The 24,401-nt window shown below is 43.4% G+C and overlaps 1 protein-coding gene and 1 long non-coding RNA gene across 4 annotated transcripts; one reads left to right on the top strand and one right to left on the bottom strand.

Moving 5' to 3' along the window:
- Nucleotides 1–498: 498 nt before the first annotated feature.
- six2a (SIX homeobox 2a) lies at nt 499–3,250 on the bottom strand. 2 transcript variants are annotated; one of them, XM_067236200.1, is made up of 2 exons: nt 2,435–3,250; nt 499–1,042 (listed from the first exon to the last, which is right to left on the bottom strand). In XM_067236200.1, the coding sequence occupies exons 1-2, from the start codon at nt 2,998–3,000 to the stop codon at nt 742–744; spliced, it is 867 nt and encodes a 288-aa protein (XP_067092301.1). In that variant the 5' UTR covers nt 3,001–3,250; the 3' UTR covers nt 499–741. The 2 variants fall into 2 exon arrangements, with proteins under 2 accessions (XP_067092301.1, XP_067092302.1); XM_067236201.1 differs by having other exon boundaries at nt 2,441–3,250.
- Nucleotides 3,251–6,652: 3,402 nt separating this feature from the next.
- Nucleotides 6,653–23,562, top strand: LOC136943362 (uncharacterized). Of its 2 annotated transcripts, none has more exons than XR_010876675.1 (3): nt 6,653–6,993; nt 7,144–7,262; nt 22,827–23,562. It is a non-coding gene; the product is annotated as an uncharacterized lncRNA (long non-coding RNA). The 2 variants fall into 2 exon arrangements; XR_010876676.1 differs by having other exon boundaries at nt 6,654–6,993; nt 7,144–7,223.
- The last annotated feature ends 839 nt before the right edge of the window (nt 23,563–24,401 follow it).

Here is a 24,401-nt window from a genome sequence, read left to right as displayed (position 1 = left end):
GTTTTCATAATGAGGGTGTTCGATTCACAAACGTTTTTTTTATTTACCACAAAGACCTGTAATTGTCCATCCCATAAAAAAGACTCCTCGGGGGAGGCTTTTGAAAAAAATAACACTTCTCAAAACAAAAAGCAACAAAAACTAGATAAACTTAGTGGGAAATCACACACGTTCTCCTGTTAATAAATGCATTTCTTGTTTTTTTTATTGTAAAGGTATATGAAACTATAGTTGGAACGTTTGTTTATGTTTTATTGTTAATCGCAAAGTTTACATGCAGTCGTTTTCCAAATGAAAATACAAATAATAAAATAATATATTTAGTCGTTCACAGGCGCCTTTTGGGATGCAAGATACTTATACTAAGATACCCCAAACAACAGAAAATAAACTGAATTTGGCTCTCTTGGAAAACCTGTGTAAATGAAAGGTCGTGGGATGCCTACCTGACTGAGTTTACATGCGCCTATCCCCTAAAATAATAACGATAATAGTAACAAGAATTAAGACATTTTATTGTTATTGTTTTCAACAATATAACATGTTATTACATTCCGGTAAAATACCTTTTAACTAAACTCTATGGACTACCATCTCACGTCTCACCGTGCTGCGCATCACAGAAGCCCCCTAAAGAGTCCATTCGTTCCTTCCGCCTTTGCACCTCGCCTCAAGTGCCTGAAGCGTGTCTCACACATCCATATACACATACAAAGTCCCCGTCCAAGCAGGCTCCGCTGATTAGGAGCCCAGATCCACCAAGTTAGACGACATAGGGTTCAGTATAGTGTCGTGCAAAGAGTGATGGTGGTGCACCGAGTCTGCACTGGGCACCGGGATGGCACTGGGTCCCGGTGGCGGCGCAAGGCCGTGCAGAGACTGCAATCCCGAGTTTGATGTGAGGAGCATAGCCGGGCTCGAGGACGTGTGATCCGGCGTTCCTGAAGGCGTTTTGTCGTCGTCCGAGCTCCCCAAAATAGTTTTATTTCCATTCATGGAAGAAGTCAATGGGTTGTGACTATTGCTGTTCTCGTTGTTTTCCCTATGAAGAGGAAAATACATCATTTGATGAATCATATATGTATGTCAATTATAACAACACAACCAAATGCAAAATGTCCTTGTAGTAAAAATATAAATTATGCATACACTATTTTAAAGCATGACAATGACTGACCAATTAAATAATATAATATGGTCTTTGACAGAAAGAGACTTATTGATATAAACAGGGGCTATAATTAAAAACAATTATCAACGTTGCTAATTTGACCAACTATTTGAAAAGCACTCGTAAGCACGCCTACACACACAAACACACACACACACACACACACACACACACACACAAATACAGAGGCTACAAAAACACACGCACACACACACACACACACGTTTCTATAAATAGATATTTCATGTGGGTACAAACTAATTATAGGCTATGTCATTGCTATTCATTGATTTCGTGAAGTATAGGCCTATTCATGTCAGAGCTTAGGTATCAATAATTGAAGCAATTCATCATTAATCACAAACAACTACCATACACACCATAGGCCTGATCACCCCATTATTGTGAATGTAGACTACAGTTTATATACTTGAGCCAAACTTTACTTTGCAAAATTGAAAATTAAACCCTTTTTAGCAAGTAGCCCAACTTTTAAATATCAACAGTTTTAATGCATTCGTAGTGTAGTCACACATATTCTACCTTCAAGTTGAAGGCCAACTCTTGGACTGGCAGACATTTTTGACAACCCAAAACGATTGTTCTATTAGACATCAGTTAAAAGTCAATGACTTACAGTTTTACAATGAAAAATCAGTGATTTATGCAGTGCCTTCCTTGTCTGAATTACTAGCCAGCGGGTGAAAGAGGACACCATCTCTCCACGAGCACCTGACTACAGATATCCTCAAGATGGTGTTTATATATTTTTTTAATTGATTGGTCATAACCAAATGTAACAAAACGGACACATATGCCCAGTAAAATTAGTATCAAATTATTGTCTAAATTGCGTTTCACATGCTTCATGTTGACCTCGGCCTACGCATGTGAACTACAGGGTCGATTATATTGCGGTAAAAGGCTACATGAGGTACAGATAGCCAGCGTCATGGGAGATTTTTCAAGATTGATTTTGGATGACCACTATATGAACATGTACTTATTTAGGGGTTATTCTCCTATATGAAATGATGCAGGCCTACATTTTACAGTACTCTACACCCAACTAATATTGTTATCTTAGGCAACTTCTTGTGAAACTGTCTGTGTAATGGTCATTTATAGAGTCGACCTATGCAAGTCTTTCCGTCAGCCCAGTTTCTACGGTAAATTTAGTTAGACCCATGTACTTTTTATCAGTAGTCTAAATCCATATTTCACTCATCCAGACCGACAGACAACAAGTAAACAATCACTTACTCGTACCTTTCCTTGGCCTCTGCCGCACGGTCTCTTTGCCGTCTGTTTTTGAACCAGTTACTGACTTGTGTTGTAGTCAACCCGGTGGCTTCTGCAAGCTCTCTTTTTTCTCGCGGGGAAGGGTACGGGTTGTGCGTGTACCACTCTCTGAGCACGCTCCGGCTCTTCTCTTTGAAACAGTAACTCGTCTCTTCGCCGTCCCATATGGACCGAGGCAGTGGGAACTTTCTGCGGACACGGTACTTTCCCACAGCCCCGAGAGGACGGCCCCGGAGTTTCTCCGCCTCAATATAGTGCGCTTTGAGCCACAACTGCTGTAGCTTCGGGTGGTTGTGGGGAGAAAATTGGTGGCTTTCGAGAATCTTATAAAGTTCTCTGAAGTTTCCTCTGTGGAACGCAACCACAGCTTTAGCTTTGAGAACACTCTCGTTTTTGTGGAGGTGCTCGCAAGCTGGTAAAGACCACAAAAAGCGCCCGAGACGTTCGATATTGCCACCCTGTTGGAGAACCTCACAGACGCACGCGACTTGCTCTTGCGTAAAGCCAAACGTTGGAAGCATAGACATGGTTGTAAGTTAATAAACAGGTATGCTTTGCTCTTCGACCACGTCCTTTCTAGCGATTAAGACATTAAAGTATGTACACAGTAAGTCCATGAACGACAAAAGTTTCCAAAAAAGAATACGAAAACGGTAGATAAAATCCAACCCCTTTGAGAGAACCGATGTCCTGTTCAGCCATACAAAATACAGAGCATTCCCAGAAAGTTAGTCAGAGAGAAAGCTTTTACTCCGTCCTCAGTCTTCCTCCACCTTTGCTATGTCGTTTCAACATAACCTACTCCTAAAACCAGGCTCGCTCGCTTGTTTTAATAATATTATTCTAAGCTGGCAAGAGAAGCGATTATGTGAACTGTGATTGGTTGGTTATCTGACCCGGGGATGGCGAGGATAAGACAATAGTATTAGTCAAATTATTTGCCATGGTTACGCTGTCATTCATGGTAACCTGATACGCTTTGAGGTGGCTCCCTGGGCCGGCAGACTGATTGTTCCCTGCACTTCAAGCCCGCCTACCAATAGAAATATTGCTCAGTTTTTTCCTTCAAATCGGATTTTTTCTCTCCCCTCTGTTTGACAGGCAGTTGAATCAGCCATAGAGCACAGAGCAGAGATACCATGTTTGGGATGAGGATGGCGCTAGAGCGCGCGGAGCCCCCGGCCGCGTGCGCGCACAGTGCGTACAGCTCGTGTTTACTTCTGGAGGGGAGAATCTCCATGTGTGTTCTGATTATTCTTTATTAAAGCTTAATACAATGACTTTACAGTGCATTTTGAAATTGAGCCAATATCCAAAAGCCTTCCATATCTACTACATAACTGTGTGTCTAAAACAAAAGTATAGTCCAGCAAAATAAAAACGTTTTAAAGATTCAAACAACCAGTGTTTTGAATGCAGCCTATTTATTTCCGTATTCATGCATGTGCAAGTGTTAGCAAGAGTTATAACGTGGAAGTTGGATGATTATCAAAAGTAATCCTTTTGGAGTAAAGAAAGTTTACCAACAAAAAAGCTCACTGTCATCCCTGACATGAGTCTGACCACCTGAAGGTGCCGTTAGACATGCATTATTTACGTGCTTACCTAAAAAATAACCAAGCAGCCAATCTCGAGGCGCACCATCCAGACGCCTCGAGAACATTGTGGAAAGTGGAATAGCGTTGAAGCAAAGGAACAAGGTGTTTAGATAACCAATCAAATGGTTAAGAGAGGTGCAGTCTTCTTTAAAGCTAAACGGGCATGTCTGGTCGACGGAAGGGGAGGGGGAGAGCTCGTGAGGCACGGCTGGTGAGAGCAAGAGCAGCGTACCCCAGAAGCCGGTAAGATAAATTAAAAACACGTTAATGATAAAAAAAAAAAAACTATGGCATGTGGGGCACGTTTTGAATTCATTTTAATTTCGTATTATTCATGATGAGATGATCAAAGCCTATGTAATCTATCCAATGTCATTATTATTGACCTGTAGAGTAAAGATTGACCAGCAGAAAGACGACCGGAACTCTTCATTAAGTCAATGATATACACTCAGCTGTATCATATCTCACTAGGCCTCTACCTGGTCACAGAGCTCAAATGCCGCGCTGCTTTTCCGCTTTCCGTTAAATAGCGTACAAACCTGTTTCAGCGTTCATACAAGCAGCTTTCTGATCTAGCTAACTCAATAACACCTCAGCCCACAAGAAAGCTCAGCAAAACACGTCTTCGAATCTAATTGCAGAATCGCTGACGCTTGTAATATGAAGGAAGGGTTGTAATGTGGCAAGACATGAAAAAGTATTTTTGTGCTTGTAGTTTTGGTTCCTTATAAGCCTTTTCCCGGACAGGCTCGAGCTGTTCCAACCTGCGGTGCTGTGATCACAGAGCAGCCGCCGGGCCGCCGGAGCGTCTCCACAGGTCCTGCGCCAACAGTGCAATTTAAAATGAAATATAAGCGTTTAAAGACTTTTTGACATTTTGACATATTTTTAAGTTTGCATAAAAGCAGCATGACAATTAGGCTATATTTATTGGAATATTATACATTAGCAGTAAAGTAGTTAGGCTACATATTTTACAGATGTAAACATTGATTCATAATCGTATTATCTACAGGCTAGTAGTTAAGCAGTCAGAACAATTTAAGGAAGGATAATTTGTATCCAGAGTAGCCTACATGGGTGCTGTTTACAATTTATTGTTCCGAAAATAGCCTACTTCAGCTGAAACTTGATTGCGTAAATGAATTTAAAGTATCCTTCTATTAGCATACTACTAGTAAAACATAAAATATTGTCCCAAATAGACCAGTAGGCTTCATTATAGAAACTAGCATAGACTGGTTTTGTTTTTTTTATCACCAAATGAACATCAATATTAACAGTTCTGTAAGAATACCCTTATCCGTTTCCATGTTGTGCTTTATAGAAGAAGAAACGATGTTTAATAAATTGACTTGGGTTTCGCCCGAAGCACAGTTCAAATGGTATTTAGGTATTAGCTTGACTGATGCAAATTGTCAGGGGAGTATAGGCTGGTGAAATGGATATTGAGAGAAACAACGTTTTGATTTAACCCTGCAAAGGAGTATGAGCAAATGAAACATGTCAAAGTGAACGATAGATGTATCTGTAAAGAGTTATGTGTAGCTATATTATTTTCAAATTGTATCTATAAGAAAAATATTATAACAACAATATAACTACTGTAACAGTTTCAGTAATATGCTACTACTAATATCATGATAACAATTTAACAGTAGGGATTATTATAGTTTTAATATTCATTGAATTATGGATATAATAGGGGTAACAGTAATGATACATAAGTTAGAATGGCAGTAAAACGTAGGACATTTGGTTGCCGAATCAGATTTAAGTTTTAGTCGCTAAAATACTTCATAAAACTTGTTAGGAAAAGGAAGGCCTGTATTGTAAGCTAACACTGCAAGCAATTTCTAACATGCTAAAAATAGGTGACAAAATAGCACAGTACATTTTTCAATGGTTCTTCAATAAACAGTCTATGCCATTGAACAATTTATCATATAAGGAGGACCCACAAACAGAAAAAACAGTCCCATCAGCTTTTAAACGTTCCTTTTTTTCTACAAATCTAGGTAAAACAGCTCAATGTTTCTTCATTGAACCCATAACATAAAGTTGTCCACGTCGTTTCTGATGGCATTTGCGATGACCTTGACAATGGCACCTTTGTCTAACGTCAGTCAAAATATCGTATTTTCTTGACGTTGCTTATGCACATCCTTATCATGTTTATGTGTCTTTCAGACTGCTAAACTATCTTCTGAAACATTGTCCTCGCCCTCACTTCAAAGTTCGTAATTTGCAGAGGATACAAAGTTAGACTGCACATGCCCTATTTCATGACTTCTCAGAAGCTACATTTCAGCCGGTAGGTGTCAAATAGCTAGTATTACCCTAATAGTTTAAATGAAGGCACCATTCATTAGGAATGCGAGAACAGTCGGGGTAACCCAGACTTTTTTTTACGAGAGTGATATCTTACAACTTTGGCGTAAACAATACAATGCTTCACTCGTGCTTCTTTTTGGTATGATTCGGTTAGAAACCAGGCCTAATTTATCCCTTTTAAACCGGGAAGCGCGCGCTTGGGTTCTGCTCAGTCACACAAGTGCCCATCAAACTCCGCGCCGCGGGCCGGACGAGCCCGGCAGTGACAAGGCGAATCAAGGTACCCGTCTCGTCTTGACAGTGTTTGTAAACCTCTTGTTTCCACGGATCATTTTGATCAGAGCTTTGCGGGGCCCGCGTGGCTCGTCTGAGCGGTGATTATTACAACGTTGATGAATGGGGATCGCGTTTCTTCTAATAGCCGCCCCCTATTTTCACAACCTCCCACCGCTAACCTGAGAGCTCTCTGCCGCGACCTCCACTAATTGGACTGATTATTGCAAGATGTTTTAGAGAGCTCATGGTGGCGCAGGGACGTGGTTTTCCGCGGCCTACACAGGGAACGGCTCTACGGGGGTTGATGAGGTACATTCTTTCGGACAAGTCATTTTGAGCAGACGCGGGGAAAGAGAATTAAACCCAGGCTCTCGGTGTCTCTGCTGTTTAAAGATCCATGAATGAGGGACTATACAATAATTAAATGTTTACATCTATCTTGTTACCCTATATGCCCAGGGCAGGGAGGAATGGAGCAGGAATGAAGAGATCTTGTCTTAATTTACTGACAGCTGAGCCTGGTGAAGCTAGGCTACAAGGTGGGTCAAAGAGGCCTCTGGGGTAGCCGTGGCGGACAGGTCAGTAATGAACAGCCAACTGAACTTGGCTGCGTCTCCTTGTTGTTTTCACACACTCGTAGAGTAAATGATGAAACATTCAAGGGACAGTTTGAGAAGATAAATCCCTGCATACACTGACAGCACCTATGTCTATAGCTAGCCTACTATTCGAGATCGAATCAGTCAGAGCATCTTGCAGATGAGCGCGGGCACAAATGGCGTACAGAGGCAGTTGCTTTGGCTGCCGCGGGCGAGTGTGGACCACTACTAAAACTAATTCATTCAATCAATCATTTGATTTGATCCCTGTTTATTTTCACTGCTCCCTCAGTTACTTCAACCGTACACTGAGACTATTATGCTTTTCCCCACTCACGTCCGCGGCACGCAGCATAATTTGAAGTTGAGTGCTGGTGCAGCACCTCTGATATTTCACCGTTGCCAACCCTCGTGTTCCCCTGAGACCCTTACCTCTGCATGCGCGTGACATCTCCTGAACCTGCCTCTTGTCAAATCGACAGCGCGAGAGCAGCTGCGTGGTTACAGGAGCATGTAAAATGCTTTTTTGGAGTGTGATCCACATAGGCTACTTTCATTTGAATGACTACATATTTAAACAAAATTATGTTAAATTAATGGCAAAAACAGGAATTTTATTCCAGAACAACCACATATAACATTTTACATCAGGCATGGCGTTAATCATCAGCAAATCAAACTTTTATATTGTTTTATTGTCAACGAGAAAAAAGCACGAGGAGCATTTCCAATGCAAACTCTCAGACAACCCACTCAAAAACTAGCAATTAAAATCATACAATGATTCCATGTCAGACAGGATATGATTGCATAACTTTATTGTCAGTATAATTACTAGTATACAATATCTTCATTATTGTAAATATAGTATGATGATAATTCAAAATGATCTACCACAACACGTTTTGACACGTCAGAGACTTACGTCTACTCTTAAATCATCTAAATGTAAATAACTTTATCAAGGCTGGCCAAAACATCAACCACAAATGAACAACCACAACGAAAAGCATTAAATATGCTATGCTTTTTTACATAAATTATTAATCAACTTGTTTTGGATTCAGGGTTACTATAACACGAGGGAGTATTCAGTGCTGGACACGTCAGAGCCTGTAGGAGTTTCTATTGGAGGTGGGGGTCAGCAGTGATGTTATTAAGGGATGGTTACTAAGAAATGGTTACCAAGAGTCAGAGACAGGCTCAGTTTTACCCAGAGGTAACTCCTCTGTGAGGTGCTCTGTGTCTGACTCCGGGAACTGGGTGTCATTTGAAGATCTACCATACCTTCAGTACCTTAACCTAAAGATTGCTATCACATCGCTTTGGAAACATCTGCCGAATTAATAGATTAAAACAAATGCATTATGTTTAAGCCTTAGAGTGTTCCTGTTGGCTGGTCTGTGACTTACATAAATCTGCAGCATCGCTTGTTTGTTTTTTTCCATCGCAATATATGTATTTTAATAGCATTTTGATTTAAATAGTCAGGAAATAATTTATAAAAATTCATCCAGAGTAATTAGCAGTGTGGTAATGCTGAATTTGTAGCTGTTCCTGTTTTAGAGAGTTTACTGAATTTTGTGGTTTAACTTGAAACAAGAAGTTCAACGGGTGTCACTGACCATATGGCCTGTAAATGCTTGTATGATAAAGTCAGTTGAAAAACCGGATGATGCCCTTGCACCAGAGACCGACGCTATAGTACAGTAGTGTACATGTGTACAGTGACTGGCCATAGGGGCACAGCTATTCCTTAATCTGTTTCTCATTTCCATGTCAATCTGAATTGAAAATTGTGCTCACAATACATTTGTTCACTAAAGGAGCATGTATCAAAACCTCTTCCGCTATTTGGTGAATCAGGACAAAGAATATCTTAACCCTCCAGATGTAGACGCTTGTCCATATGAAAATCTTCTATATGTTCATTCATTTAACTGCTACTGTCTTGATTTTTTGTGATATACAATCTCCTCAAGTTTCACCATGTGTACGTTATGTCTAATTGTGTGATTTGACACTCACATGCTGTAGACATTAAGCAATGTTTCCTTTGTAAATATACATTCACACGCTTTGTTTTTATGATGTGGAAGAGTTGAATTTTATTATTTCTTCTTAATTCTGCTATTTGTCTAGGACATTTTAAACATCTGCGAAAGTAAAAAACTAACTGAGGAAGTACATAATTTCAATTCAATCATATCCATACTCAGATTTAAGTGAGGACTTAAGCTGTATTAAGTACTTATCAAGTGTTAGACCTTGCTTTATTTTTATCCTCCATATTGTTGGAGTATAAAAGTATTTCTTTATTTATGTATTCAAGAAAAATTGTAATCTCTGGAGCTGCTTGTCAATGAAGCCATGAAAAGTACATAGTTTTAATCTTACAAGTTAATGTTTTATATAATTTTTGTAGCTGTATGTGTGACCTCAATCATGATATGAATATTATACGACGAGAGGCTATGTCTATAATCAATTTAACTGCCTAATAAAGTAAAACAAGTCAACAAAAGTGTAGTTTTTAAATACTTAAAATCTTGAGAACATTTATTAATTTCTTTACTATCCCAAACAGGTTTCAATTGCATAAAGTGACATAAGACAACACAGAGAAGATTGTGGAAGAACTTAATGTAACTAGGAAAAGGAATCTCTAGTAAAGATGTGCTTTGCTACATGCTGAGGATAAGATATGCTTTCACACTGAGAGAGAGAAAGGGATTACTGTCAATTGCTCACAAATTACAATAATACCCGGAGCAAGGCCACCCACATGCACGCTGAAGACAAGTGATAAATTGCTCCATGTGTCCATGCCACAGTGGCCACTCCTGATGCTTGAACAGGCATCACTTTCTTTATGATTTCCACTGGAATGTAAGACAAGCATGCGTGAATCACTCTGCATTCTCAACGCTTTTTTGTTAACGTTTTATCATCAACAGGATTGTAAAACAGCAATGAAGTCTGGCACATTTTCAATTTCCTTGCTAGTCAGACAAAGCACACTTTTATTTAACGTGATTTTTATGAAGAAAAGCTAAGCCCTATAGACTAAACCTGGCTGGTGTCTGGAAAAACTGACAACATGCCTTCAAAATATGAAAGCAGAACCAATAGAGTAGACTGCACTACAGCTATGGCCAGAATCATCTCCTTCCTGTGTCATACCTCTCTCTGGAAGCTAGCAGATGGCTAAGTCACTTACAGCAAATCTAATCAAGAGCCAAAATAATGAAGTAATAATTCAATAAGGCCCCTGCAGCTCCTCATTGCCACCAGAAGAGTCTAGATCTGAATTAGGGAGATATTAATCATCCAGGATATGACCAGTGGATTAAATATGCATTACATTTGTGCCAGTGAAGGAATGACAAAGCGTGAAAACTGTTTCCCCCTCACTGTGGCCGGGAAGGAACTGGATGTGAGTGTGGTTCGACGGCAGCTGCAGACTGTGAAACATGAATGTGCATGCTGCTAAATGACTAAAATGTAAATGCATGTGCGTGTTTCTGCAAATCTGTGGGTTTCTGCAACACAGTGTGTGTAGCTCGGTATTTACAGTAGTTCAGACTGTGATTAATTAATAGAGACTTTACACCCATGGGTCAAGGCCTTTTGATGTCACGGACTGTTTGTCTGTGTAATTCTGTGTGTGCCTGTCTGTGTTTTTGTGTGTAGATGTACAACACACTGCACATATCTCTACAGTGAATTTCCCTCCGGTTTGGTAGCGGTTTTATCATCTATCCATCAGCTACAATGGTCTTAAGATGTTCCTAAATCTACTAAGCTTCCTGGCAGTTCACCTCTGAGTAACCGTGGAGATAACCATTGACCTTTGATCTCAACAATTCAGTGATGCACAACAGTGTTCTCCTCATTCTGGAACAGCCTAGAGAAACCCACCTGAGGGAGAATTTATTAATGGCCCTAGCATGAAGTTATGACCCAAAATAAAAAATGAAACGATATAAATAAGTACAAAACCTTTTTTTTGTCAAAAGTTGGAGGATATTTATGATAGTGAAGCTCACTCAGTGCTTCCTGCAAACTGCCGTCTGTGTCCACCTCAGGGAGCTGTGTGAGAAGGTCAGATGCTCTCCTGCACACACACACACACACACACACACACACACACACACACACACACACACACACACACACACACACACACACACACACACTCACACATCACACCACATACACACACCATATACACACACACAACACACACACACACACATCACACATCACACCACATACACACACCATATACACACACACAACACACACATACACACACACATCACACCACATACACATTCCATACACACACACGACACACACATGCACACCATACACATACACACACACTCCTAGTGTACCTCAGACCTGGTGAGGGAACAGGTGGGTTAAGAAGGGGGAGACAAGCCTGTCAGTACTGCAGTCATATTTACATCAAGTTCTGTAATATTATCAATAAAAGCCAACAGACAAGCACCTTGCTGTAACTCAGCTCAGACAAGTAGCCGTGCAGCTGTTCAGGGCCCGTCTTCCACTCCCGGGAAGTGAGGAGGGTGGGGGTGGCAGGGTTAGGAGCAGGAGGGCAGGGAACAGGGGGGAGAAGAGGGGTGGGGGGGTGAAAGTGGGGAAGGGAAGAGAGGTTGATGCACATGTCTCTAATCCTTGAGGTCAAATTGTGGTGTTGGGTTCTTTTTTGTGAGATTTGGCAATGTGCTGAGTGAGTCATGCCTAGATTTACAACGAGTGCTTTTTACAGTTATAACCGCAAGCTCTTGATCCGCATTCTTCATACAACAACTTAACAAAACACTATCACCTCTGGGTAAATAAAAAACTGCCAAACAATTTGTGAAACTGCAATTACGTAAAATACTGTAAATCATAACACAGAAACAGAAAAATTTAATTGTTATGTTATTGTTTGGCTTGGAGGATTTTGGCTTCTGCCACTGGAAGTCATGATTCTAGCCCAACATGAGGTTGTCTCTATGACCTAAATACATGACCTGACCACGCCAGAACTCAGAATCAGAATCAGAAAGGGTTTGACAGTAATCTCCATGAAAGTTTGCATAGACAAGGAATTTACTTTGGCAGGAAGGTACATACATTAAACATATAGCAACTAAAGCCTTGTTTTCTAGTCTGTGTGTAGAAAGCTAGATGAGGTCCAGACCGCGACCTCAGGAGTGGACCGATGAGCCTCCTCTGTACCCAGCCAATCACACTATCCTCTGGGATCACGCTGAGACATTACCTCACTACCTACTTGGATGGAAACAGAGTGATTCTGGGTCTTCATAAAATGTATTTCAAGTTGGAAGGCATGTTTTAGGTGGAGTTGGGTGAGGTGGAGGATGATATCTGAGTGTTCTCTGTGTGTGTGTGTGTGTGTGTGTGTGTGTGTGTGTGTGTGTGTGTGTGCGTGTGCGTGTGTGTGTGCGTGGGGTGTGTGTGTGCGTGGGGTGTGGAGTATGGGTTGTGGGTCGAGTGGAGGGAGGTTGTATCATTTGCCGTGTTGCAAGGGGAAAGTTGACACGAGATACTTAAAGAACAAAATTGCCCCACTTAGCCAAACAAACTGCTCTGCCTTAAGCCAGCCCCTCTAATGGCCAATAAAACCAGGATCTGCGTCTCCATTCTCGACCTTGCAAAAACCGGGGGGAGAAATTAGCGAGCGTAAATAAATTCCACTGTAGGTGGACTTAATGACGTCTTAGTTTTGCTCAAGGTCAGTGGAGTCCAGAGCAGATAGGATGTACATAATAGCCTTAACATGCCTTTTATAAGCCCCGCGCTCTTTTGAACCTTCAACCACTAGGAGAGAACACAGGCCTTCACATAAAAATACACTGAATTCTGTACTTGGACTTTGAAGTTTTGTGTGTGACCTCTGAGTTACAGAGGAGAGAGACACACACACTGTCAGACACACCCAGTCAGACACATACATAGTCACACACACATGCAGTCAGACACACACACACACACACACACACACACATACATACACACATATACATACACACACCGGGGCACATTTCCTCTAATTTCCCTGTCTTTCTACAACTCCCTTTCGACTTGTGTTCAAATTATCATCCCGTGTCACCCAGTAAATTCACTTTGCTTGAGCACTGTTTTTACATTATGGTTTCCACCTCCCCCTCTCTCTAGGGCTCAAGCATTCTAAGGAGAAGGAAACTGTAGTTTTATTGGGGTGGGGATTGGGCTGTGTGTGTGTGTGTGTGTGTGTGTGTGTGTGTGTGTGTGTGTGTGTGTGTGTGTGTGTGTGTGTGTGTGTGTGGTGGGCGTCCTGTCCCTCTAATGGTTCTTTAGGAAACCATATGTCCTTCATGTCAGCTGAAATGCTACAGTTGAGGTTAGTGTAAGAGACAGTTGAATAATAAGAGCCCTGCAGACTCCTTTAAGTAGATCTCACAGTATAAAGTTACAGTCAATAAATTCAACTCAGGGATAGTGCTGACATAAATTAGGGGGCCCCCTCCCTCTGTAACTATACATCCAAAGGTGTCATTGTGCAGTGCACCGAATGTGAGTCTCTCCCCGCACTCTCTGATTGGACATTGGAGGGCCCGCGCCATGACATTGCCTCTCCTCGGGTCACTGATAGCAAAGGACTCTTACATTTTTGTATTCCCTGATGGGGCAGAAAAACTAGCTCAACGGTGGACCAAAATCTCATTACACGGCATGTCTGTCGCTCTCTCTGTTGTGGAGGTCCGACCAGTGTGTTAAACTGGAGAGAGGAGGCATGTGTTAGATCCCTAATGTCGTTTCCACCAGCAGGCCCTGTGTGAGGCCTGGTTAAGGTGGACAGATATGGAAAACCCCCATATGAATGAGTGTAAAACTCTAGCCAGGAACACGTGTGTGGATGAGAGGAAGTCAGGGATGTAACAGGGCTTCACAGCTGCGCTTGTCCTTTCAATAAGTAGAACGTCCGAAAGTTTACATGCTTTCCTTTTGTGTAGTTTACTTCATAAATTAAGTCATTTTCAAATAGCTTTCGGTGAAAATGCAGTATATCTTCGTATTTTGCTTTTTGGAATATAATAACTGTGTTAGGTGTTAACGGTGTTTACGGCGGTACAGAGATCCAGACAAGACCCATACAGGGAAGAAACGTAGCTTTTAGTTTTACAGGGCTCAGCAAAAATCCTGAGCTGTTAACTTGGTTTCCGTTTAAAAGCAGCTTGTGTGCAAACTACTGGATAAGCATCTCTCAACACTTATCTTGTGCATCTCAGCATATTTGAAAACCTCTTTCTTATGTGATCTTTTCAGGGTAATTCAATAAATTCAGGCCGCATGAAACGTCCACAGCCAGCGCTGAGGCTTTAATGGGTGAGACATCCAAACCAGGGTCGACGCTAATTTAATGAGCCGAGGCATTTACCTGTGTCTCACCTTTCCTGTTTGTACTCACACTCCTGACTGCTCCCATGAAAGACCAGATCCAGTTTGTTTTCATAAAATCCTGTGATTTTTTCTCACCCCCACCCTCAAAATGAAATATACTGTGTTTCAGAGGCCACGCATCTTGCCAGAACTTGCACTTTTCATCGGAAAAAAGGGGTGAAGCCCTCGACAGACACGGCAATAAAATGTTTTAAAATGGGATCCAAAAACAACAGTGAGTGGTCCCTTTTGGCTCTGTGGTCAAGAGGAGAGACTGGCACCTGGCCCGGGGGGGCAGGGGGGCGGGGGGGGGGGGGGGGTGGGGTGGCGGGTGAGCACCCCTGCCCACTTCTACGGTTGGCAGTTGGTGGCTAGCTGCTTTGCTAACTAAACGTGCTAGCAGGGAGACGGCCAGAATAAGATAGCAGCAGGCAGAACTGCCTGTGAGCGGGAATACAAAGATGCGTGGGCAGACTAAACAAAGTCAGAAAACAGGCAGAACAGGATAGGATCCCTATTTAGGCCCCTCCTCTTCCCTCCCCTCCCTCCACTACTCTCTTCCCTCATCCTCTCCTCTCCCCTCCGCTTTTCTTTACTCCTCTCATCTCGACTCTCTCACTTCCATTTCTCTCCATTCTTCTCCCTTTCCTCTTCTCTCTCCTCCTCTCTCCCCTCCCCTCCTCTCCTCTAGGGGAGTCAGGTGGCTGAGTGGTGAGGGAATCGAGCTAGTAATCCGAAGGTTGCCAGTTCGATTCCCGGTCATGCCAACTGACGTTGTGTCCTTGGGCAAGGCACTTCACCCTACTTGCCTCGGGGGAATGTCCCTGTACTTACTGTAAGTCGCTCTGGATAAGAGCGTCTGCTAAATGACTAAATGTAAATGTCCTCCCCTTTCCTCTTCTCTCTCCTCCTCTCTCCCGTCCTCTCCTCTCCTCCTCCCTCTCCTCTCTACTCTCTTTCCTCCTCTCTCCTTCTCCCTTTCCTCTCCTCTCTCCTTATCCCTCCCCTCCTGCTCCCTTTCCTTTCCTCTCTCTTTCTCCCTCTCCTCTCCTCTCCTCTCTCCTCTCTTTCTCCCTTTCCTCTGCTCTCTCCTCCTCTCTCCTTCTCCCTTTCCTCCGCTCTCTCCTCCTCTCTCCCCTCCTCTCCTCTCCTCCTGCCTCCCCTCCTCTCCTCAGCTGGGGTTGGGGAGCCTGACCTCTGAGTGGCAGGACCGGGGAGGGAAGCTGACACTGTTGAAGTATATATTTCATCGTTTGTGTTTTGGGAAAAACATAGAGTCAGACCAGTCCCTCTCGATCGGAGAGAGGCCTGTGACCCCCGGCCGACCCGGAGCAGCAGACAGGGGGTTTTATTGGCTAGTCAGGTTCAATTTATAAAGGCGACGCAACTCAATTCATGGCGTCTCAAAGCTGGGGTTTGTATGACGTTTAGGCTTGAGTGGCGTTGATTTGACCTAAAAAGGAAACTGTACATTTGAGAATGCCAGAGTGAAATTTATCCCTACCCCTCATCAACAACAACACCTGAATATATCCCCTTTAGGCAAAGATACATCCTATTCACACACACACACACCAACACCCCTCTGTATACACACACATTCCCCTGAAGACATATCTACTAAACTTTCTCCAATGCACACACACACACACACATACACAGCCAGGTGTTCTCTGTCTGGTCTTGATCTGGCCTGAAGGAGTCTCTCTCTGGAGTCTCCAGGAGCTCACAGGTATTGTGACATCCACTATGATTGATGGGTAAAAGGAAACCTTCCTGTAATAAATGAGAACTCTGCAACAAAAGGTAAAAGTATAGATCCCTTTTGTATGAGGAAGAACAACTAGGTTGTCCAGTGTTTTCTATTCTATTCTATTCTGTTCTATTCTATTCTATTACATTATGTCATAATAGGTTGTACTGGTAAGATAACAATTGGCTATTGTTACAACATATTATAAAGCACAAAAGTATGGTTTAGGGCATTTAATTCTCTCAATTAGTAAATGTATCTTATAAAAAGTTCACATTATTGTTGCTATCTCCTAGAAGGACACAGTCAGAATCAGCAGTCTCACAGTGAGCTTTCTTCTCTGATTGGTTGGTGAGAAAAAATGAACAGTTATTGTCAGATGTTTTAAATGCTTGTTCTATTTCATGCATACCATAGTAATATTTTCTACTTTCTACTACTTTCTACTACCTTCTACTAGTTTCTACTAGTTTTTACGATTTTCTACGATTTTCTACGATTTTCTACGATTTTCTACGATTTTGTATTCTGTGCTACTCTACTCTACTATATTATATTCGATTCTATCCTACTTTACTATTCTGTCCTTTCAAAGTTGTGCAGTCGTCCGTGTCTGGGGAGTGATCAGTTCATCAGAGGAGCGGATGAGTCCGGCAGCGTTATAGAGAGGACATCTACTTTACCAAAGTCTATAAAAGCTGTGTCTGGAATCTATCTGGCCCGCCAGCCCCAAGTCGCCCCATGCTATTTTACTGCTCCGCAGGTTCAGCCTCTTCTGTTGGTTTATCAGTTAGTCAGATGATCCATTTTTTGGGGGGCTCTACCTGCCCCCAAGCTCTTTACCAGAGCGCTGAAACGTTATAGGTGTAATAAATAGTGAGAGGGATGTAGCTCTCTGTTTCTGACGCGTCCCCTCACATCCCTGGGTGTCCTGTAGGGGCGAACACTCGCACACGCACATGCATGCAAGGACACGTTTACACACACTGTCAGCCGCAGTGCACACTTGAACAGACACAAGCATGTGATGTACACAAAACAGGTGAGCAGAAGTCCCATCCAGCTCACATCCACAGACTCTCTCTCTCTCTCTCTCTCTCTCTCTCTCTCTCTCAGACTCCCTGAGTCATGTCTCAGAGTGCTGGGTGAACAAGTGCAGTCCCACCAACGCTGCCAGGGCCCAGATCGATCCTGCAGGTCTGGGACAGGGCTGGGGACGAGTGGAGGGTGGCTGGAGAGGAGGATGGAGGGATGGACGAATGAATGGAGCAGACCTTTTGGCTGAAGTACCCCAGCTTGGGACCACACGCCCCTGAACAGAGCGCTCATTGTTCCTCCGCGGCTCACTCCTTCTCTGCTTAATTAAAGTGAAATTGCTGAAGAAAGCGTCGCAACCCAGAGCCCAGTTCTGCGTTCAGACGTGGAGTGGAGTGGGCTTCCTCAGGGGAGAAGGGGGATATCTGTCTTCTGGCTTTTATCAACCGCTGCAAGGAATCAAAACTCTTCCACCCCCTAAGTCCTCCATACCTCATTCAACCCCTTGCATAGGAGAAGCACACAGACACAGACATGCACACATATATGTTCACACACACACACACACACACACACTTAAACATCTTCCAATGGCAAACATGGATGGATGGCAACCGTGAGGGAGTGTGTGTGGCAGATGTGTGGTAGGTCCAATCAAGAATACGATCCTTCGTCACATCTGGGCTTTGGAATGGGCCGGCCGCACACCTCGCTGCTGTGTGTGTGTGTGTGTGTGTGTGTGTGCCTGCATGTGTATCTGATATTAGGCTAGGTTAAGGCTACTGCCTGGGCCTGGGATTGTGACCATAGGCTGGACCAGAGCAGATGGTGGGAGAGTGGACCAGACTGTCACATCCAATAGCAGGCTGGTACAAAAACATGTCTTCTGGTTCCCATCCAATAGCAAGCTGGTATACAGGGAAAGTTTCAGGAGCAACTGAATGACTCATCTTTCTGTTTAAATCCTTCTTATCTCTTCCTTCAGCATGGTGTCTATCTAGGACACTGCCTCCATGTTGGTCTTATCTCTCATCACCTACCTTTTCATCTCGTGTTTGTTTTAGGATGGTAAGACACCCATCAGTGCTCTGTTCCACTAGCTTATGTGCGTGTGCGCGTCTGCCTGTGTGCACTTTTACCTGATCAAGTCTCGCCTGGCTTTGATGCGCTCTCTTATGTGGGTGAATCGAGTTATTGTGCAGCAATCAAACACGGAGGGACACAGGTCACAGAGATAACATGCGAGGCCACCTGCTGTTAGTCTCAGCTTCCTGGCCCAGCAGGCTCATCTGACACGTACGGGTGTGTGTGTGTGGGGGGTGTGTGTGTGTGTCTGTGTCAGCCAGGAGAACAACCCGTCCACCTCTAATACATTTACATTTAGTCATTTAGCAGACGCTCTTATCCAGAGCGACTTACAGTAAGTACAGGGACATTCTCCCGAGGCAAGTAGGGTGAAGTGCCTTGCCCAAGGACAAAACGTCATTTTGCACAGCCGGGAATCTAACTGGCAACCTTCAGATTACTAGCCCGCTTCCCTAACCGCTCAGCCACCTGACTCCCCATACAGAAAAACAGCAGGGTTTGATTACTGATACTGTTGCTACAACACTGTGTGTGCGTGTGTGTGTGTTGATGCCTTTCACTCGCTCTCTACCCCCCCCCCCCCACACACACACACACACTGACCCAAACACATGGATCTCACTGATAACCCGCCTCCATCTGTCCAGCTTGTACCCTTGGTCTACTTCGAGCCACGCTAGCCCATCACGCTCAGCCACACCATGGCCAGCCACAGTGAACACTTATTAAGGTGGACATTAACAAGGCCAGGGTACCAGCCAAAAGCCTCGTAACCTGGAGGAGCAAGGTGTCGAGATCATTAATTTTAACAAGGAGAGCTGATAGAATCTCAGCGGAGAGCTTATTTCCCAGACGCCCCACTCTGCTGTTGGTGAGTACGGGGACGAGAGGGGATAGAAAAACAGAAAAACACAAAGCTCGCCTGGCCCAAGACATCACAGCCTGGATTCATTACCCACAGTATTAGTTTAGGCTCCGTTACCACGAGACAGCTACGAGCAGAGAGCCCAGTGACTTGCTCCAATGGTGAACGTCGGAATTTTAATTGTCTGAGACAAAGGAGGTTTTAATTCTTCCCCAGCCCATCTATCTTTCTCTTTGCTCCCCCCCCCCCTTTTTTTTCTCCTCCTTTTTTTTGCTTCCATGAAACAATAAAATCGTCTGGCCTTAAGTTATGGAGATCTTTTGAAGTGGCCGAGAAGCCCGTAAATTTGGCGGGCACCTTTGGGAGCTGGTGTAGTGGTGCGGTCCTGCCTCTATTTCATAGTCACCCCTGATTTGTGGCCGTCTGCATCCCAGTTTCCGAGGCACCGTAAATCTCAAACCTGGATGGCCGTCATTAGTGACGGGGGGTTGTAGTGAGTGTGTGTCTGTGTGTGTGTGTGTGTGTGTGTGTGTTGGATGGAGAAATAGTGTACAGTGAAAGAGTCCCTCTCATGGGTTCATGCCTTCTGGTCATTTTACCTATACAGTTCACACAAGCTAAACCCATGCTCCATACAACACTCCATCTCAACTCAAGTCCTCTTCTGGACGGGGTGACTTGATCCTTCCCCGGACCTCATCCTCCCTATCCTCCCCTGCTATCCCACCCCCATCCTAGGCCCAGTTCCAGGCCCTGTCAGACAACTTGCCCACGCAGGCAGACTTCTGTTCTGGATCCTGGATCCCCTTGTCTAACCCTCTCCAGCCCTGGTTGTCTGACAGGCTCGTAAAGAACCCTGTCCTATTAAGTTATAAAGGGTTTGTAACAAATGCACCGTTTCATGGGCTTGAAAGAGGCTGGAATTATCAGAGGACGGATAAAACAGAGTTATCGTTTCCAGTTTTCATAAAGTGCAGCAACAAGTTACTGAGGGGGAATGGTAGGATGCAAGAAGGAAGAAGTAAAAGAAAAATGCAACAGTGGAGAAAAATGCATAATCTCCTTCCTGCTTGTTCGGGTTCTTATTCAGGTTATTCTTATACTCATTCTCTCTCTCTCTCTCTCTCTCTCTCTCTCTCTCTCTCTCTCTCTCTCTCTCTCTCTCTCTCTCTGTCTTTCTCTGTAAACACCTGTGCAGGTCTAGTGTTTCAGTGAGTCTCTGAAAAATAAACGCTGAGGTCCAATCTCTTAATCCACGTGGCTCCGTCCAGCAGGGCCACATGATACGCTCGTGGGCCATGCCGGGGCCTGGGCTTCGTAGGTAAAGATGGGTTAGGCTGTGTGTGTGTGTGTGTGTTTGCATGTGTGTGCTTGCATGTGTGTTCAGACATGACTGTGTGTGTGTATGAGAGAGAGAGAGAGAGATAGAGAGGGAAAGAGAAAGAGAGAGAGAGTGAGAGAGAGAGAGAGAGAGAGAAAGAGAGAGAGAGAGAGAGAGAGAGAGAGAGAGAGAGAGAGAGAGAGGAGGGAGCAGCTTAATCTTCTTTAATTCAAATCAAGGGGGTCTTTGGCGGTCCGGGTGACGGGGCGAGGGGCGAGGGGCGAGCGAATGATACCCTATCCGCTGCAATCAGGCTGACCTCCACTCTGGAGCGAAACGCTCTCAATGATTAATGGAGTTGCCTCCCTGCTCAGTCGCCACGGCAACGTGAAACCCGATAGCCCTCAGGAATTCACTGCTCGCTCGTTCGCCCCAAAGTGTGTGTGTCTGTGTGTGTGTGTGTGTGTTAGTGTGTGTGCGTGTGGTGTGTGTGTGTGTGACATGGGAGGGACAGACCGAACAAACCTGCATGAGGTCCAGAGGAACACGATTGGTTTGCTGGGCGGGTTGAGTCGAAGAGAGAGGAGAGGACCAGCACCATAAAACACACTTCCAGATCTAAGCCTTCTCTTAGCATCTGTACACTAACAAACCACATGAAGAACAACCTTGTTCTGGTCGATCTTCCTCTCTGTGCTTCCATTGGTCAGTCAGCCTGTCTGTCCTGTCCATTGGCTGAAGCCACAACTTGATGAGGAAATCCATGTTAACAAGATGGACCCTCTTGTGCTTAAGTGCCTCTAGGTGAGATCAGAAGCAGGGAGGGGATTGGTCTACTTAAGGCCATTGATTTGAGTGTGGGTGGGGTATTGGAGAAAGGCATTGTGTAGTGACAGCAAAGGCTCTGTGTGTCAATGGCCACACTGTCAATGGAGCTATTGAAGGCTGAATGTGGCCAGCAAAGACATTAGCAACATGGTTCAGGCCATACACTCACTGGCTATGCTGGGATTCACAAAGGACTTAGGAAGCTCCAAGTTTGGACATACGCATATTATAAAAAAAAAAAAAGAAGAAATGGGTGTGAGTGAGTGTTTGTGTGCGTGTGTGTGTTCCTGTGCGCTTGGATGCACATATCGAAGTGTCTCGTTTCAGGCCCTTTGTGGCAGTTGAAGAATGAATCAGCTGCTTGGCTTTAACAGGAAACCACATAGACAGTTCACTGAAAACTCACCACACAGTCTGGGAATTGAACACCATCCTTGTGTGTATATATGTGTGTGTGTGTGTGTTTGTGTGTTTGTGTGTGAGTGAGCGAGTGAGCATATGCACATGTATTTTGGCTTTTGTGTGTGTGTTTGGATGTCTTGCATTGCTAACGATATCACCTTTAGGTAATTGTATATTTGCTTTCTCCACAGCATCTTGCAAAATTCTTCCAAAACATATTTTTTTTGTTCCACTGGGAACTCAGTGTGGTTTAGGAAACTGAAAACGTTACTATTTTCTTCTACTCGTCTCAGCAAATGGAAAATCTACCCGTTCTCACAGAGTGCATAAAAACTAGACAGAACAAACATATCTCGTTCATCCAGAATTCAATTGGTAAATTATAGAGATTTGATCAGTTCTAGTAATTAAGTAATGCAATAACCAAAGCAGTGGTTTTTGAATGAGTTAGAAAACTATCAACGTCAATCTACAATGGTCTCAACAGTCTCAAAACTAACAAGACAAGACAGTTTGTGTTGTGCCAGCTAAGTGTCTGCTTGCCTCTACATTGTATGTGCGTGTGTGTTTCTTCTCCAGCATGTGTGACTGTTTCTCCAGTACGTATATAAACCCTGTGTGTGCATCCCGTGTGTGTGTCTCTGTGTATGTGCATGCTGCCCAGTGGGGGTATCTGTGACAAAGTGACAGGCATGTAAAGCCAGTGTGACCTGGTAGGCCGAGGCCTCTGGGGGCCTCATGCCACAGACTCTGGTTTCCCAACTCTCCTTCCTGCTTCCTGTGTTCTCACACCAGCCAGGAAGACCTGGCTAACTCCTGGCTAAGTCCTGGATGGGTCCTGGATGAGTCCTGGATGAGACCTGGATGAGTCCTGGATGAGACCTGGATGAGACCTGGATGAGTCCTGGATGAGTCCTGGATGAGTCCTGGATGAGACCTGGATGAGACCTGAATAACTCCTGGATGAGTCCTGGCTGAGTCCTGGATGAGTCCTGGATGAGACCTGGATGAGTCCTGGATGAGACGTGGATGAGACCTGGATGAGTCCTGGATGAGTCCTGGATGAGTCCTGAATGAGACCTGGATGAGACCTGAATAACTCCTGGATGAGTCCTGGATGAGTCCTGGATGAGTCCTGGATGAGACCTGGATGAGTCCTGGATGAGACCTGGATGAGACCTGGATAACTCCTGGATGAGTCCTGGATGAGTCCTGGATGAGTCCTGGATGAGACCTGGATGATTCCTGGATGAGTCCTGGATTCCTGCCAAAGCAAATTCCTTGTCTGTGCAAACTTTCATGGCGAATAAATCCCTTTCTGATTCTGATTCTGATTCTGATTCTGAACCCCATACAGAAAAACAAGTTTCGAAAGGTTAAAAAAACAATTCGAGGAACAGATTATTTTCAAAGATAAAATGGAATAGAATTCATGACACCGAATTCTACCGTGCATTAATGCATGTCAGTGGAAAACAAAATAGTAGCAGATTAAGAAAGGATGAGAGGATTTTTGAGGGCATTTGCTCTTGTCAGCTATGTATTCTCACGATAAGGAAGCGTGGATGAAACAGAAATGAGATGAGATTCTGATCTTAAAGGTGCTGTAGGTTTCCACTCCTCAATAGTCTCATTGCAATATGGACTTTTTTTCAAAACTTTTTTCCCAAAACTTTTTTCAAAACTTTTTTTTAACCTTTTAAAACTTTGTTTCATGTATGGGATTATTATTATTTTTTTCTAAAAAGGTTTTAAAAAACAAAAAAACAACAACCTTTAAAACTTTTTTCAAATCCCATACATGACAAACTAGTTTTGAAAAGTTGAAACAACCTTTCAAAAACAAATCTAACCCCATACATACTGTTGTTATACTGTTGTTACACTGTTGTTACACTGTTATTACACTATCATTAAACTTTGATTACACTTTTGTTACACTGTTGCAGAGATGGAAAGTAACAAAGTACAAATACTGTACTTCAGTAGATTTTTCTGGTATCAGTAAAATCTAAAATGTTCTGACAACTTTTTACTAAAACACTAAAACAGGTAGTAGTAATGATTACTTTTTACTTAAGTATATGTCAGAGCCCATACTTCTTTACTATAACTCGAGTGAAAAAGTGTAGTCAGTACTTCAACTTTCACCAGTTTTTTAAACATGAGTATCTGACTTCTACTTGAGGGTAGGATGTGTGTACTTTTGCCATCTCTGATGTACATCACATATAGATATATAGGCCTAATTTATATGTTACAGATATAATATATACACCTGCACCTCACTGCACAATAAAACGTTTCAATGTGTTTAGGCTTGTGTTATCCTTGGACTTCGCTGACGTCAGCTTTGCCAATTAGCCACCA

This window comes from Osmerus mordax, chromosome 5, assembly GCF_038355195.1.
Source record: "Osmerus mordax isolate fOsmMor3 chromosome 5, fOsmMor3.pri, whole genome shotgun sequence".
Classification (NCBI taxonomy): Eukaryota; Metazoa; Chordata; class Actinopteri; order Osmeriformes; family Osmeridae; genus Osmerus; species Osmerus mordax.
Note: the sequence above shows the minus strand (reverse complement) of the source record. Positions and strands in the feature narration are given on the sequence as shown.